A 14,729-nucleotide genomic window follows, 5' to 3' on the forward strand; every position below is an offset into this window, starting at 1 on the left:
TTATTGAAAATGAGATCATTTTATAGCAAGGTAAGGAGCCATCTATTTATTAAATAAGCAAATATGGTAAAATATTCCGATCATTCCTTCCTCGTGCCCTCGGTGCTAATACCCCTTCCGTTCACTCCCCATCCTATTATACCCTCTTTCCCTCTTCTTTTCCCCACTTGGTCCACAATGTCACACCTTCCCTATCTATTCTTAGAATTTCTCAATTTAGTTCCCCTCTCATGTACACATAATAATAGATATATGGGCCCATAATTATCAATTTGGTAATTGCTATTCGTTATTAAAGGATGTGTGTGCACAGAGACAGAAATCTGCATGGCAAGTGAAGTTTTTCCAAATAATATTGACCTATGGTCATCATTATAACTCTACTCCAGTAAGATTGAATTCAAATTATCTATCAATACCTGTATAAAAGGGTGCCTGGTAGGTCTGGGCTATGTGGGTGAAGGCCACCTAAACCGACCAAGTAACGCCATTAATAAATGCACTGTAACTGCTACAGTATTCAATACGTTTCAACATCAGGAGTTTATTACCCTGCGCTCGCGAAGCGAAAACCAGGGTTAAGCATTTGGTTGTGTTCGTCGTGCATGCGTATGTGCCTGCATTTTTAAAACTCATTTTCTCGGCAACCGTTGGTCCAATTCGCACCAAATTTTACCATAGGAAAGCCTCCGCCTGTATAATTATTTTATTCATAATTATGACGTCATAGGTCACGTGGTACGGACGCCATCTTAGAAAAACGTTACACCTCTATATCTCCAAAACCGCTCAATGGAAAAAAAATTGAAACATGGCTCATTGCCAAGTACTCTCCATGGGGAATAACATATGGTGATGATGATGTCATTGGTGCCTTCATTATGACGCCATAATTCGACAATACAACGCTTGATCTGATCATTATGCGAAAAAAATCCCTCTGCACGTGTTTGTCCGATGGACACGAAATTTTCAGAATATGAGCGGTCCTCCTGTACAATTTTTTAAATGATAATTATGACGTCATAGATCACGCGGTACAGGCACCATCTTGGAAAAATCGACAAAGGTTGCACCTCAATATCTCCAAAACCGCTCAATGAAAAAAATTGAAACATGGCTCATTGTCAAGCACTCCCATTGCGGAATAAGATATGCCAATGATGATGTTATCGGTACCTTAATTATGACATCATAATTCGACAAGTACAAAGCTTGATTCGATCAGTATGAATTTATTTTCTCTGCAACTGTTGGTCCGTTTGACACGAAATTTTCACCATAGGAGCATCTCCTCCTTTGGAATATTTTAATGATAATCATGATGTCATAGAGCATGTGGTACAGGCACCATCTTGGAAAAACATTGCACCTCTATATATCCAAAACCGCTCTTTGGAAAAAAATGAAACGTGGCTTATTGTAAAGAACTCCATATGGGGAATAGGTGTTGTTAATGATGACATAATTGGTGCCATAATTATGACGTCATAATTCAACAGGGACAACGCTTAGTCTGATCAGTTTGAAATTTATTGAGCATGATCTATGCAACAATTATATTAGAAAATATAAACTTATGATGTCATCGCTCACATGGTCTGAAAGCCATATTGGATCACAGAAAAAAACAAAACGTTCAAAAACAGAAGAGTTGGCTCGCACCAAGTTGACTGCGCAGGGTAAGTATTCTATGAATACCATCCAGTTCAGTGTTTGTGGCCGGACACATTTAATATTATTGAATTGAAATTAATATTGAATTACATAATTGCTTTGCTGCTCCTGGGATGCCTGACCTTCCATCCCTAAATCCTACAACCAATTGTAATTTTAGGGGCTTCACCTGTGAGAAACCAGGATAAAAGCAGCGCGACCTGACAAAAAGGTTGTAAAAGGAATGGCACACATGGTGGTAAAGGGGAAAATCATATTACTAATGCAAGTGCAGGGGATGATTGTCTGGATCTTGCTCATCTCCATGCAGATCCTCCATGGGTGGGTGTGGAAATTTTTATTTCCTTTTATTGATATTTTAAGCAGGGATTTATTACTTCCACCACCGGTTATGTTTTCAAGGAAGAATTGATTTAATTTTAGTGAAGATCTGAATACGGATCTTGGCATGAGAATTTTAAAATATTTTAAGTGATTCTTCACCATAGAGAGATAGGGCCAAAATGATATATATATATATATATATATATATATATATATATAAACAAAAAACAGGTATGTCCGTCTGTCCATCCATTCATCCCGAAACTACTCCCTCAGTTTTGGGGCTAGCTCTGCCAAACCTTCTGTGGAACGTTTTGGGGTCCCAGCGGGTGTCGTAATGTAGGTGGGTGTTTCATAAATTCCTCAATACAATTGTCTATGTATTAAAGTAGTTGCATTTTTCTGTCCATCTGCTTCTCTCTTTCCGACCATTGGTTGGACAGCTGACCTGACCTGTTTATCATAATGGAAGTGTGTATAAATGTTGGACAACATAACCTGGAGTGTTCCTCAAGTTCAGTAGATTAGGGCAGTTCTTCAAATAATCTTTCTGCAATAGAAGTTTTATTTGTAATTTCTTCGTTTTTGGAGTCTGCATCTTTGGTCAGATATACATACAATGAAACACCCTCATGTTTTCATTTAAAATCAGTGGTGGACTGCTGTGGTTTATCTTTTCTTTGATTTTGTGAAAAATATTCCACTTAACTTGTATAACGTAACCTAAAGTCCAGAATACGGTATACCATAACGGGACCAAATTAATGGAAGGTCCAATTGTTGATTATTATGAACTATAAAAGACTATGTCATTGGTGACTACAGAAAAGAACAACAGTGGTGCAATTTGTCACTCTCATCCACTTTAATAACATTTTACCTCTTGCCAAGGCCAATCTAGTGCTAAGCTCACCCGTCTATAAATATACCATTAGCTGCCCCCGTATGTTACGACATATTGACAGGGCCTCAAAAGACTCATATGGTTGTAACTTTAATTTTTTTAGACAAGTGTCTTGGTTCCTGGAAGAGCGAGCTGGAGAGCAAAGGACCGTGGGATGTATGTCGTCATAATGAGGAGATAGGAAGGAAATAAATAAGGAAATAATCTCTACATACATAGAGGAATCGATTACAGACAGACGTAGGTCAAGCTTTCATTTTAAAAGACTGCAAGATGGGATTAGGAATGTACAGAACCAGGAATATTGATTAACAGACAAGACAAAATATCTATATATATAAAACACAGTTTGTGTGTGTGTGTGTGTGTGTGTGTGTGTGTGTGTGTGTGTGTGTGTGTGTGTGTGTGTGTGTGTGTGTATGTGTGTAATGTTACCGATAGACTCCGAAACGGAGAGGCTTACGTGCTTGATATTTGACATAGACATGGCCATTGAGCGTGGGACGAACATGGCCGAACTCAAAATATTTGACGATCCATATTTCTTATTCATATTTACCTCAGCGCATTTCAGCGCACGGAATCAACGGAATCAGAGCCGGTGGGCGCTGATTCGCTCAGAGCGATCACGTGATGACGCTATGAACGTTATGACGCTATGACCGCTATGAAAAAAAAATCGCTATGACGCTATGAAACGCTAAGACGCTATGAACGCTATGACGCTATGACCGCTATGACGCTATGAAAAAAAAAATCGCTATGACGCTATGAAATGCTATGATGCTATGAACGATATGACGCTATGAACGCTATGACGCTATGACGCTATGAAAAAAAAATCGCTATGACGCTATGAAACGTTATGACGCTATGAACGCTATGACGCTATGACGCTATGAAAAAAAAAATCGCTCGCTTTGCCAAGGGGCTCGCTCCCCCCCCCCACGTTCCCCTCCCCTCCCCCTCCCCTCCCCCGCCCGGCAATTACGGGTACTTCTGCTGGTGTATGATATAATGGAGATGAGCAAGCAGCCTGGAAGGGAAGGCTGGAGATGATGGGACGGGGGTATATAAAAGAAACCAGGCAGTAAAAGTCCAGGTGTGAAACAGTTAAATACAAAGAAGCTGCCAACTTGCCTGGGATCAGAAAACAACAAACACTGTGGCTTATTGGTGTTGATGATTCCTTGGACTCCATTGTGATCAAGAGTGATAAGTTGGAATACAGAGTCCCCGGTTTAGAGAAAGATGCCATCCGCGTTACAGAGCATTGTGTATAATTGCTTTGTATTTTGTGAGGAGCTAAGAGCATCAATAAATGACGAGACGCGATGGAATATGCTGAGGAAATGCCACCTCTGGAAGCAAGTATGAAAATATGATATGCTCAACGTAGGTCATGGGAAAGTAAAGAAACCCAAAGAGTGTTCTTCAGCAAGGAATTTGCCAGAAAGGGGAATTTGCAAAGAAGTTCTTCTGGAGCTCAGTGGAAAGTGCCGTCATTGCCTCTCATCACATGGCATGGCCACATTTGGCTCCATGTGACACAAATTGTAACTTGATGGTTATTAGTCCCCTACCGGTGTACACCGGAGGGGACTATAGGTTTGCACGCCGTCCCTCCGTCCGTCAGTCCGTCAGTCCGTCACGCAAAGAACAGTTTTCCGGGCTTTTCTTCTAAACGCTTGATGCTAATGATTTCAAACTTGGCACATCGTTTCCTCATGATAAGTTACAGGTCAGGTTCGAACTTCACGACGTTTCGATTATTTTTGACAAAGTTATGGCACTTTGAACTTTGGTAGGGGACATGTATTGCAGCGCAATATTCAGAATGCTTGTTGTTATGGGAATACAATAGTAAGGACCTCTGAACACAAGGAAAATAAACCAGAGAAGTTTTGCTGAAGACTAATGTTAATTTTATTATAAATGATTGAATAAGCCGGTGAGCTGTACCATAACAATGTTTTTGTAAAATGATTATCTCCGACACCGAAGGTGGACAGAGGTTATGTTTTCACTTCTGTTAGTCTGTCTGAGAGCAGGATGTCTCACAAAGTTAAGGACAGATTCGGACAAACTTGGTGGACAGGTTGGGTGTGGGTGGATGACAAGGACAAATTGATTAGATTTTGGTGAGGAACCGGATTTGGATACGAGAATTTTAAAGTGATTCGTCACCATTGAGTGAGAGGGCCAAAATGATGTATCCCATACCTAAAAAAAGTTATGAACGGATTCGGACGAAACTTGGTGAAAAGGATGGGAGTGTGACAAGGAAGAATTGATTAGATTTGGTGAAGACACCAGGTGATCTGGATCCGAGAATTTTTAAGTGATTCTTTACCATTGAGAGATTGGGCCAAAAACGATACACAGCAGGATATTATAAAAAGTTGTGAACGGATTATGACTAAACTTGGTGGAGGAGTTGGATAAGTGACAAGTACAAACCAATTAGATTTTGGTTCAGGTCCGAATCCACATCCGGCCTATCAGTGGAATACAAAACGTAAACCGTTCAGGCCGGTGGAGGTATGCGTTATACCAAGTGCCTTAATTTCGAGTATTACGTTAATTCTTTAGAAACTGCCATGAATTATTTTTTTCTAACTGCAAATTTATTGTTAGAGTGTTTCACAATAGTTATAAAGTTGCATTGAAAGGACTACATGTGAAAAACCCCCAAAACAAGTACTTCAGTATCGTAAATTTACTAACGGTACTTTCATCTCGACAGACAGAAGGATAATTGGTGGGGAAAATCATGGTGATGAGATGTATCGCCTCAAATATTGTGCACACAAGATGTGTGAGCGCATAACTCAGGCAGCTGTGTACTTGGAGGGAATGCCTCCAGGATGTGTGACTGAGCATCCTTTGTCATGGAAAATAGTTGGAATCTGTCAGGTCCCAGGTGTCACAGACAAGTTGTCAAGAGCAACAGTCGCACTGCCATGCATCGGGCCTAATTTAAGGCCTGCGCAGGCTTCAGACGCAAGTGCGGCCCTGCCTAATGCCAATTAAGAACAGAATGGGAACGGCTGCCACTGCCTTGCATTTCACAATGATGAACAGAGACTTTGTAACACCGCAGCGAGTATAATGTCCTGATAGACTCTTTATTCAGTGTCAATGACTTTAAGTAGATTCCTCTATCTGGACAGAAGGTACACATAATGCCATTGTTTGCAAACAATTCCTAATTCAATGAAAACTCCAATCATACAGCATTTTGGTTTTGAAAACGTTCCTCTACGTCTACGGTATTTTGAAATGGGAATCACTTTTCGGGTTTTTCTATTTCAGTGAGTGAAAACAACTGTTTAAATGGTGTGGGCCATTGATGAATCTGAGGCATTTTTTGGAAATTGCCATATTAATAATTATAAGAGATTATTATGGAGACAAGTGGGAAACATAGAATAGGTTGGGCATAATGGTGACTTGTTGTTGATTACACTGGAGTGGAATCCCAGAGGTTGTTTGTTCAAATCCAGTTCCAGTTGAGGCTGACAGTATTTTTGATTTGGGGTCTAACCTTCAGGAAGTCATTGTAGTTTTAGGAGAACTGCCGTGCCACTATTAGGTTGTTGAAAAAAAACAGTTGACTCATTAACAACCAAAAGGGTGGGGCAATATACCTGCCCCAAGCAAGTCTGATATACTAGTGATGCTTTACCATTCACTGCAGTGCTTGACTTGTATATCCTTTCATTGTATTTTGAATCAGGGAGTGAGGAAACAGTGGAAGTTCGTGGGGAGGGATTTGGAATGGTGCCCTGTGAATCAATCCCATTTGATGATAAAATAACTTTGCCCGTAGGGCAAAGCAGTCCAGAACAGTGTTTGTCTGTCCATATGTATGTATGTCCCTCACAAACATACACCAATCATAGCTGAGGATATGTTCACGTGACAGGGGTTATGAGATGTGATTACGTCTGTGATGTCATTATGGCGTATGAGGCTGACTCCACACACTGCCATTTTGATTTATATGCTGCTCAGGCCGAACATATTGTCGAATCTGTAACATATCACAGTCTGCATGCTCTACTTTTACATTTTTCATTCAGTGTGAAACAAAAACAAACCGAATGTTAAAATGACCATGAAATATCCAAAGCATAGGCGTTATGGGTTTTCCAACAACAGAGTATACATATAGGCCTTAGGCTTCGTGCCTCCATGCCTCACCTTCAGGCCATTTCGGACAAGTTAGCCCAGGTTTCTTAATAAAGTAGCATCATTTTTGTAATAATAATAATGTTAATAATAAACATAGGGGCAATACCCCTTGCACTCACCTGGTAGAACAAACAGTATACTGCACTGACTAAGGGTATTTTAAACCAATTTCAATGGTTGCCAGAAGATAGGACAGCATGTAGAATCATACTAACATAAAAAACCTATTTCGGGCAGCAACCCCCCCCCCCCACCCCCACCTCAACCAAACCCCACGACCCACCCCCCCCCCCCCCCCCCCCCACCCCCAAAGCTCCACCAACCCCGTATACCTCCTCAGACCCCAATTTTTTTTAATTACTCGAACAAACATTGGTGCATCATGGGTGATGAAGGTTGTGGTAAAGTTTCATCGAAATTGCATGTGTAGTTTCTGAGGAGAAAGCAAATACCTATTTTGGGGGGCAACACCCCCCTCCCTCATAGATCTCCAAAGGGGCAGATTTTTTAAATGCCGTGAACAAACTTTGGTACATCGCGGGTGGTGAAGGTTGTGGTGAAGTTTCATCGAAATTGTGTGTGTAGGTTCTGAGAAGAAAGCAAATACCTATTTTGGGGGTCAAACCTGGACCCACTTTGACCCCCCCGTATATCCCCTTAGACTTCTATTTTCTTAGTGCCATGAACAAAGTTCGGTACATCATGGGTGTTGAAGGTTGTGGTCCAGTTTCATCGAAATAGTGTGTATAGTTTCAGAGGAAAAAGCAAATTCCTATTTTTGTGGGGTCAAAGCTGACCCAGGTAAACCCCTTAGACCACAATTTTTTTTAATGCCGTGAACAAACTTTAGTCACAACACAACAAATATAATTTGTGCAAATTTGGTTGCAATCCCATCAGCGGTTTCGGAGATGAAGTTGCATGTGTTTACGGACTCACGGAATGATGGACGGACGGATGACACTCCATCGCAGAAGCTCCCCTGAACTTCGTTCCAGTTGAGCTAAAAATAGAGTAAATAAATTCATAACACTGCAATCCCTTTGCCGTGAACGCAAAGCTACTGGATTGAAGCGGTGTATGGTTGGTTCATGGTTGACTCGAAACATACAGAATAAACGAGTGTCTCAATGCAATCTCTTCTTTTCCATGGTGACAAACAGCTTAGAGACTTGGAGTACTTCAAAAATAATTTAATACTTACATTATTTGCTAACTGGTATCTCAACCCAGGTCATACTATCCTCTTCAACTAAAGTATCAAACAAGCCCGGCTACGCCGCTGTTAGACTTTCGGTCTTGTTTCTTATTTGCCTTATAGTTAAAAAGGAAGAATTCAGAGCCATGAAACGCCATGTACACAAACTCAATCAACAAAGAGATAAGCAGTTTTCCTATGTAAAATGGATGTTTAATGAACGATGACAGAAGAAACTAGATGGTATTCATAGAATATTTACCCTGCGCAGTCAACTTGATGTGAGCCAACTCTTCTGTTTTTGAACTTTTTTTTTCTTTGATCCAATATGGCTGCCAGACCACGTGACCGATGACATCATAAATTTATATTCTCTAATATTAATGTTGCATAGATCATGCTCAATACATTTCAAACTGATCAGACTAAGCGTTGTCCCTGTCGAATTATGACGTCATAACTATGGCACCAATCACGTCATCGTTAACAACACCAATTCCGCATATGGAGTTCTTTACAATGAGCCATGTTTCAATTTTTTCCATGCAGCGGTTTTGGAGATATAGAGGTGCAACATTTTTCGGTTTTTCCAAGATGGCGCCTGTAACACATGACCTATGACGTCATGATTATCATTAAAATATTCCAAAGGATGACGTGCTCCTATGGTGAAAATTTAGTGTACATCAGACCAAGAGTTGCTGAAAAAAATTAATAATGATCGGATGGATGTGTTGTATTTGTCGAATTATGACGTTATAACGAAGGCACCGATGACATCATCATTAACATATCTTATTCCCCATGGGAAGTAGTTGACAATGAACCAGGTCTCAATTTTTTCCATAGAGTGGTTTCAGAGATATAGAGGTGCGACGTTTTTCCAAGATGGCGCCTGTACCACGTGACCTATGACGTAATAACAATCATTAAAATATTCTACAGGAGGAGGCCCTCCTATCGTGAAAATTTCATGTCAATCGGACGAACGGTTATTACAAATTAGATAGAATAGTTATCTGGAGCAGCAAAGTTTGCACATTGGCAAGTACAGTTACACTCCTGAGTTAAACTCCAAGATCCAAAGCCAGATTTTGATTATTTGTTTCTCTGTCGGTATTATTGTGGAAACAGATGGAACAGCCAGAAAAACACTTGAACTCTTCATTGATGAGCCAGCTTGTCTACAAAACAAGAGGATGACACAATTCCTGAGAAAGTTGGTTATCTGTCTCGATGGGCGTTAACCATTCTTCGGAGCAAAAGAGCGTTAACGCTCGAATCGTTAGCTTCTCCTTGCTCTTCATTGCGGTTAGCACACCTCGGTAAACATCCTGCTGATTCCATCAACTGTTCTAACTGCCCTCTGACGAAGGTCGACACTGGCAATCATGATTAAAACTCGTTTTCCATTATATTCATGAGATAATTTTGTTTGTTTACCAAAATAAATGCCCATTGGCATCAAACTTTGAATCCTTCCACATACACATCATCTATATCCTATTTAGTGTTTTGTCAGGATCCCCATCTACAGCATTGACCACGGTACTGACACAAAGGCCCTTCTCCGATGAAAGATATCATGAGATATTTCAGATGGGAAAGCCAACTTAACTTCCCCTCCCTAGGTTAACTGGCCTCATGATGCAATGCTACTTCCTGCTGCTGCACCAGCAATTGAAAGCAGACACCAGAAAGCTTGGAATTAAGCCTGCTACGAACTGACCTGTCATCATCACCAACACAGAACAAACTAGATGGTATTCATAGAATACTTACCCTGCGCAGTCAACTTGCTGCAAGCCAACTCTTCTGTTTTTGAACATTTTTTTTTCTTTGATCCAATATGGCTTTCAGACCATGTGAGCGATGACATCACAAGTTTATATTTTCTAATATAATTGTTGCATAGATCACGCTCAATACATTTCAAACTGATCAGACTAAGCGTTGTCCCTGTCGAATTATGACGTCATAATTATGGCACCAATGATGTCATCGTTAACAACACCTATTCCCCATGGTGAGTACTTGGCAATGAGCCATGTTTCCATTATTTCCATTGAGCGGTTTGGGAGATAGAGGTGTAACGTTTTTCCAAGATGGCGCCTGTACCACGTGGCCTATGACGTCATAATATTTATTAAAATATTGTACAGGAGGAGGCCCTCCTATGGTGAAAATTTCATGTCAATCGGACCAACGGTTGCCGAGAAAATGAATTTTTTAAATGCAGACATGGCACACACACGAACGTACGTAGGTGAATGCTTAACCCCACTTTTCGCTTCGCGAGCGCAGGGTAAAAATAAAGCTGTATTCCATGAAACATACCTGAAATGACCGTCAGCTTCGCCTCCTTGCTAGTTCGAGTTCCAGCGACATTCTCAGCCACACATCGATACTTGCCGGCATCCGACGCCCTTGCTCCACTGATCTCCAGGGCTCCTTCAGGCAACATGGTGACCCGTGGATCAGTGGGCAGAAGTTCTCCATCCTTTTGCCACGACAAATGAGGTGCCGGTTTACCATGCACTTCGCAGTGCAAAAGCACACCGTTGCCTTGGGAGACTTCCACCGCAGCAGTGTGCATAGTGATATGAGGAGGCTCTGGGATCAGAGGACAACATGCAGAAATTAAAAAATGATCGGATCTTTTCGTCATTACTGTGGCACTTTCAGAGTACAGGTTAGAGATCGTGCCACGTCACCCAGGATTTGTTCCTGAGCTTTCAGAGTTAGGTCTGTTGGTAACTTTCATGTCTATACACTACTTTATACGGCTATTTTTATGGCATTACTTTGAGTGTGTGTGTGTGTGTGTTTGTGTGTGTGTGTGTGTGTGTGTGTGTGTGTGTGTGTGTGTGTGTGTGTGTGTGTGTGTGTGTCCAGCTGATGATCCGTGTGCAGTCGTGAAACTAATCAATTGCTTACAGGTTAAGGTTCTTACTTTAGGTAAGGGAACTATGTTTTGAGGTTTACAATTTTAATAAAGTTGAATATGGGATGTTGTGAAATTAACATCATTTACAGAAATCCTTTAAATTTTTTATATTTAAGTTTAGGAACAACCGATATTGTACAATTAATTAAATGCATTTTAAAATAAGAATTGAAAAAGAGAAGTAGGAATTGAAAATCATAAGAGATAGAATTGTGAGGGACAAAAATAAAAAAACAAGATGTATGTGTGTGTGTATATGTGTGTGTGTGTGTGTGTGTGTGTGTGTGTGTGTGTGTGTGTGTGTGTGTGTGTGTGTGTGTGCATGTGTGTGTGTGTGTGTGTGTGTGTGCATGTATGTGTGTGTGTGTGTGTGTGTGTGTGTGTGTGTGTGTGTGTGTGTGTGTATGGATGTATATATGTGTAAATGTGTATATGTGCATGTGTGTGTGTGTGTGTGTGTGTGTGTGTGTGTGTGTGTGTGTGTGTGTGTGTGTGTGTGTGTAGATGTATATATGTGTAAATGTGTATATGTGCATATGTGTGTGTGTGTGTGTGTGTGTGTGTGTCTGTCTGTCTGTCTCTCTGTCTGTGTGTGTGTGTGTGTGTGTGTGTGTGTGTGTGTGTGTGTGTGTGCTTCATTAACGAAGAAGGACATTCACATGAAACCTACAAACCACCTTGTCAATTTGCTTGCAGTGCAGACGGACAGCTTATTCTTCCCAGACAGCAATCACACTCTAAGATAGCAAGCAGCTTTATTTGGCGTCAAGGAACCTCCAATAAGACCAGACTACTTGCTACCACAGTCCTGGCAGGATTTTCGAAATAGGCAATGGTGTCCGTGATAACTCACTTACTCTTCACGAAAAACACCATGGAATTGTTAATGTCCACCAACCAATATGCTAGCAGATGGGACGCCGAGTTTAACGTCCATCCAAGTGATTTGCTCCAATGATTTGCTTCATAATTCCCTAATTTCTTAATGGTGGGGTTGAGACGAAAAACAAAACAGACAAACAGCCCCATATATTATGCCATATATGTAGAAAGTGGCATGACAATCACAATATATGGCATGACAATCACAATATATGGCATTACAATCATAATATATGGCATGACAATCACAATATATGGCATGACAATCACAATATATGGCATGACAATCATAATATATGGCATGACAATCACAATATATGGCATGGCAATCACAATATATGGCATGACAATCACAATATATGGCATGACAATCACAATATATGGCATGGCAATCACAATATATGGCAATCACAATATATGGCATGACAATCACAATATATGGCATGACGATCACAATATATGGCATGACAATCACAATATATGGCATGGCAATCACATTATATGGCATGACAATCACAATATATGGCATGACAATCACAATATATGGCATGACAATCACAATATATGGCATGACAATCACAATATATGGCATGACAATCACAATATATGGCATGACAATCACAATATATGGCATGGCAATCACAATATATGGCAATCACAATATATGGCATGACAATCACAATATATGGCATGACGATCACAATATATGGCATGACAATCACAATATATGGCATGACAATCACAATATATGGCATGACAATCACAATATATGGCATGACGATCACAATATATGGCATGACAATCACAATATATGGCAATCACAATATATGGCATGAAATCACAATATATGGCATGACAAACCACAATCATAGAGGGAAAAAAATTACAAATAGGAATAGAAAAAATTCAGACACACAACGGACCAAGTTAAGTTTGGGTAACAATAAAGATCCTGGCTGACATTGACAAAGCTACTGGACCTCAGATGTTGACGTGGCTTCTCACAATCTTGACGAGCCAGCAATGGCATTGACATATCAGCTGTATGCGGTACCTCAGGACGGCCAGGCCTCGGCGAGGGTACGAGAGGGAAGGCCAGCTCGAGGCGCTGAGTCAGACAGGTGATGGATGATACTATTTTGGCATGGTGTGCACACACAATCCAGCCTCTGTGTCTCCTCGCAGAATTCTACTTTATCGTGAATGGGACAAAAGCTGCCTGGCATTTCGACATGGAACTATTTGTGCTGAGCTATTGCAGAGTGTACTCTTGTGAAACAACAACAGTGCGATGAACAAAACCCTTTCAAAACTCCAACATTTGACTCTAAATTATGGATATGAAATAGAGAAACTTGCTCTCCTTCCGCCCACCCTCCCTTTCCCATCACTTCCATTTATTCTTCATGTCTCTCCTATTCTCTTCTCTACTCCCCTTCCCTCAACTATTTCTCCACCACAAAAGCTTCCTATTCAATGTGTATTTTATAAATGACGGCCTAATATCAGGATGTTTTGTGGGGTTGTACCCAAAAAGTACTCATGCAATTACCTCAATTGCTTCAAACTCATACACTTTAAGTGAAATTTCAAGAAAACAACATATACATCCTTTAAGTGAAGGGAGCATACCTCCACCGGGTTGAACAGTTTACGTTTTGTATCCCGCTGATAGGCTGGATCTGGATCCGGACCTGAACCAAAATATATTGCTTTGTTCTTGTCACCAGCCAACTCATCCACCGAGTTTTGTAATAACGCGTCCACAACGTTTTGAAATATCATGCTATATATTGCTTTTGGTCCTATCAAATGAAGGCGTACGTGTTGGTGTCGTCCAGGGGCCTTGCATGGTTGTATGACGTTGGTTGGCATAGTTGCTGGCGTCGGGCAAGGTGTCATCGGACGTTGAGAATAATTATCCTGGGAGACGAAGCGTTTCAACATTACCTCTGTAGAGGAGCATCCGAGGACATCTTTTGGAGCAGCTCACGTACCAAGCAGGATCATAGATAGGTACGACGTCCATCTAGTGCGTGGAGTTGTAATACACCTTCAGGGAAGACTTGAGTTGGCGGTGGAAACGCTCCGCCATACCATTTGCTGCTGAATGGTAAGTGGTGGTTTGCACGCGTTCGGAACCCAGGCGTCGAGTCAGCTCGCCAAATAGAGCCGATTCAAACTGGCTACCATGATTCAGAATGATCGTTGATGGAACACCAAAACATGTGATCTAGGTGTGGACAAAAGCCCTGGCAATGGTAGGTGCAGTGATGTCAGCTGTTGGTGTAGCCTTCCGCCAACGAGTGAAGTGGTCAATAAAAGTCAGCAAATAGCAGTGCCCGTTTGATGGTGGTAGGGCACCGACAAGATCCACATAGACTCTGTGAAAATCCCTATCTGGTGTTGAAAAGGTACCGAGTGGTGCGACAGTTTGACATTGTATCTTGGAGTGTTGGCATTGAAGACATTGCTTGGCCCAATGGCACACGTCAGTGTTGATGCATAGCCAGTCGTAGCACGTGGTGATGGGTCGCTGGGTTGCTCAAATACCCGGGTGCACGAGTGAGTGAAGAGTGTCGCAGACTGTATGACGGAAT

The 14,729-nt window shown here is 41.1% G+C and overlaps 1 protein-coding gene across 1 annotated transcript in view; it reads right to left on the reverse strand.

Annotated features, from left to right (window-relative positions):
* The window catches only part of NEO1 (neogenin 1), a 389,738-nt gene extending 376,458 nt beyond the window's left edge, over positions 1-13,280 (reverse strand). Inside the window, exons 1-3 of the mRNA XM_078773416.1 lie at positions 12,146-13,280; positions 11,925-12,055; positions 10,638-10,913 (exon numbers count right to left, since the gene is read on the reverse strand). Of these exons, the coding sequence (XP_078629542.1) occupies positions 10,638-10,896 (259 nt within the window). The 5' untranslated portion in view covers positions 10,897-10,913; positions 11,925-12,055; positions 12,146-13,280. The remainder of the gene's footprint in view (positions 1-10,637; positions 10,914-11,924; positions 12,056-12,145) is intronic.
* Positions 13,281-14,729: the final 1,449 nt, after the last annotated feature.

Source organism: Myxine glutinosa, chromosome 2 (genome assembly GCF_964187855.1).
Source record: "Myxine glutinosa chromosome 2, kmMyxGlut1.1, whole genome shotgun sequence".
Lineage (NCBI taxonomy): Eukaryota > Metazoa > Chordata > Myxini > Myxiniformes > Myxinidae > Myxine > Myxine glutinosa.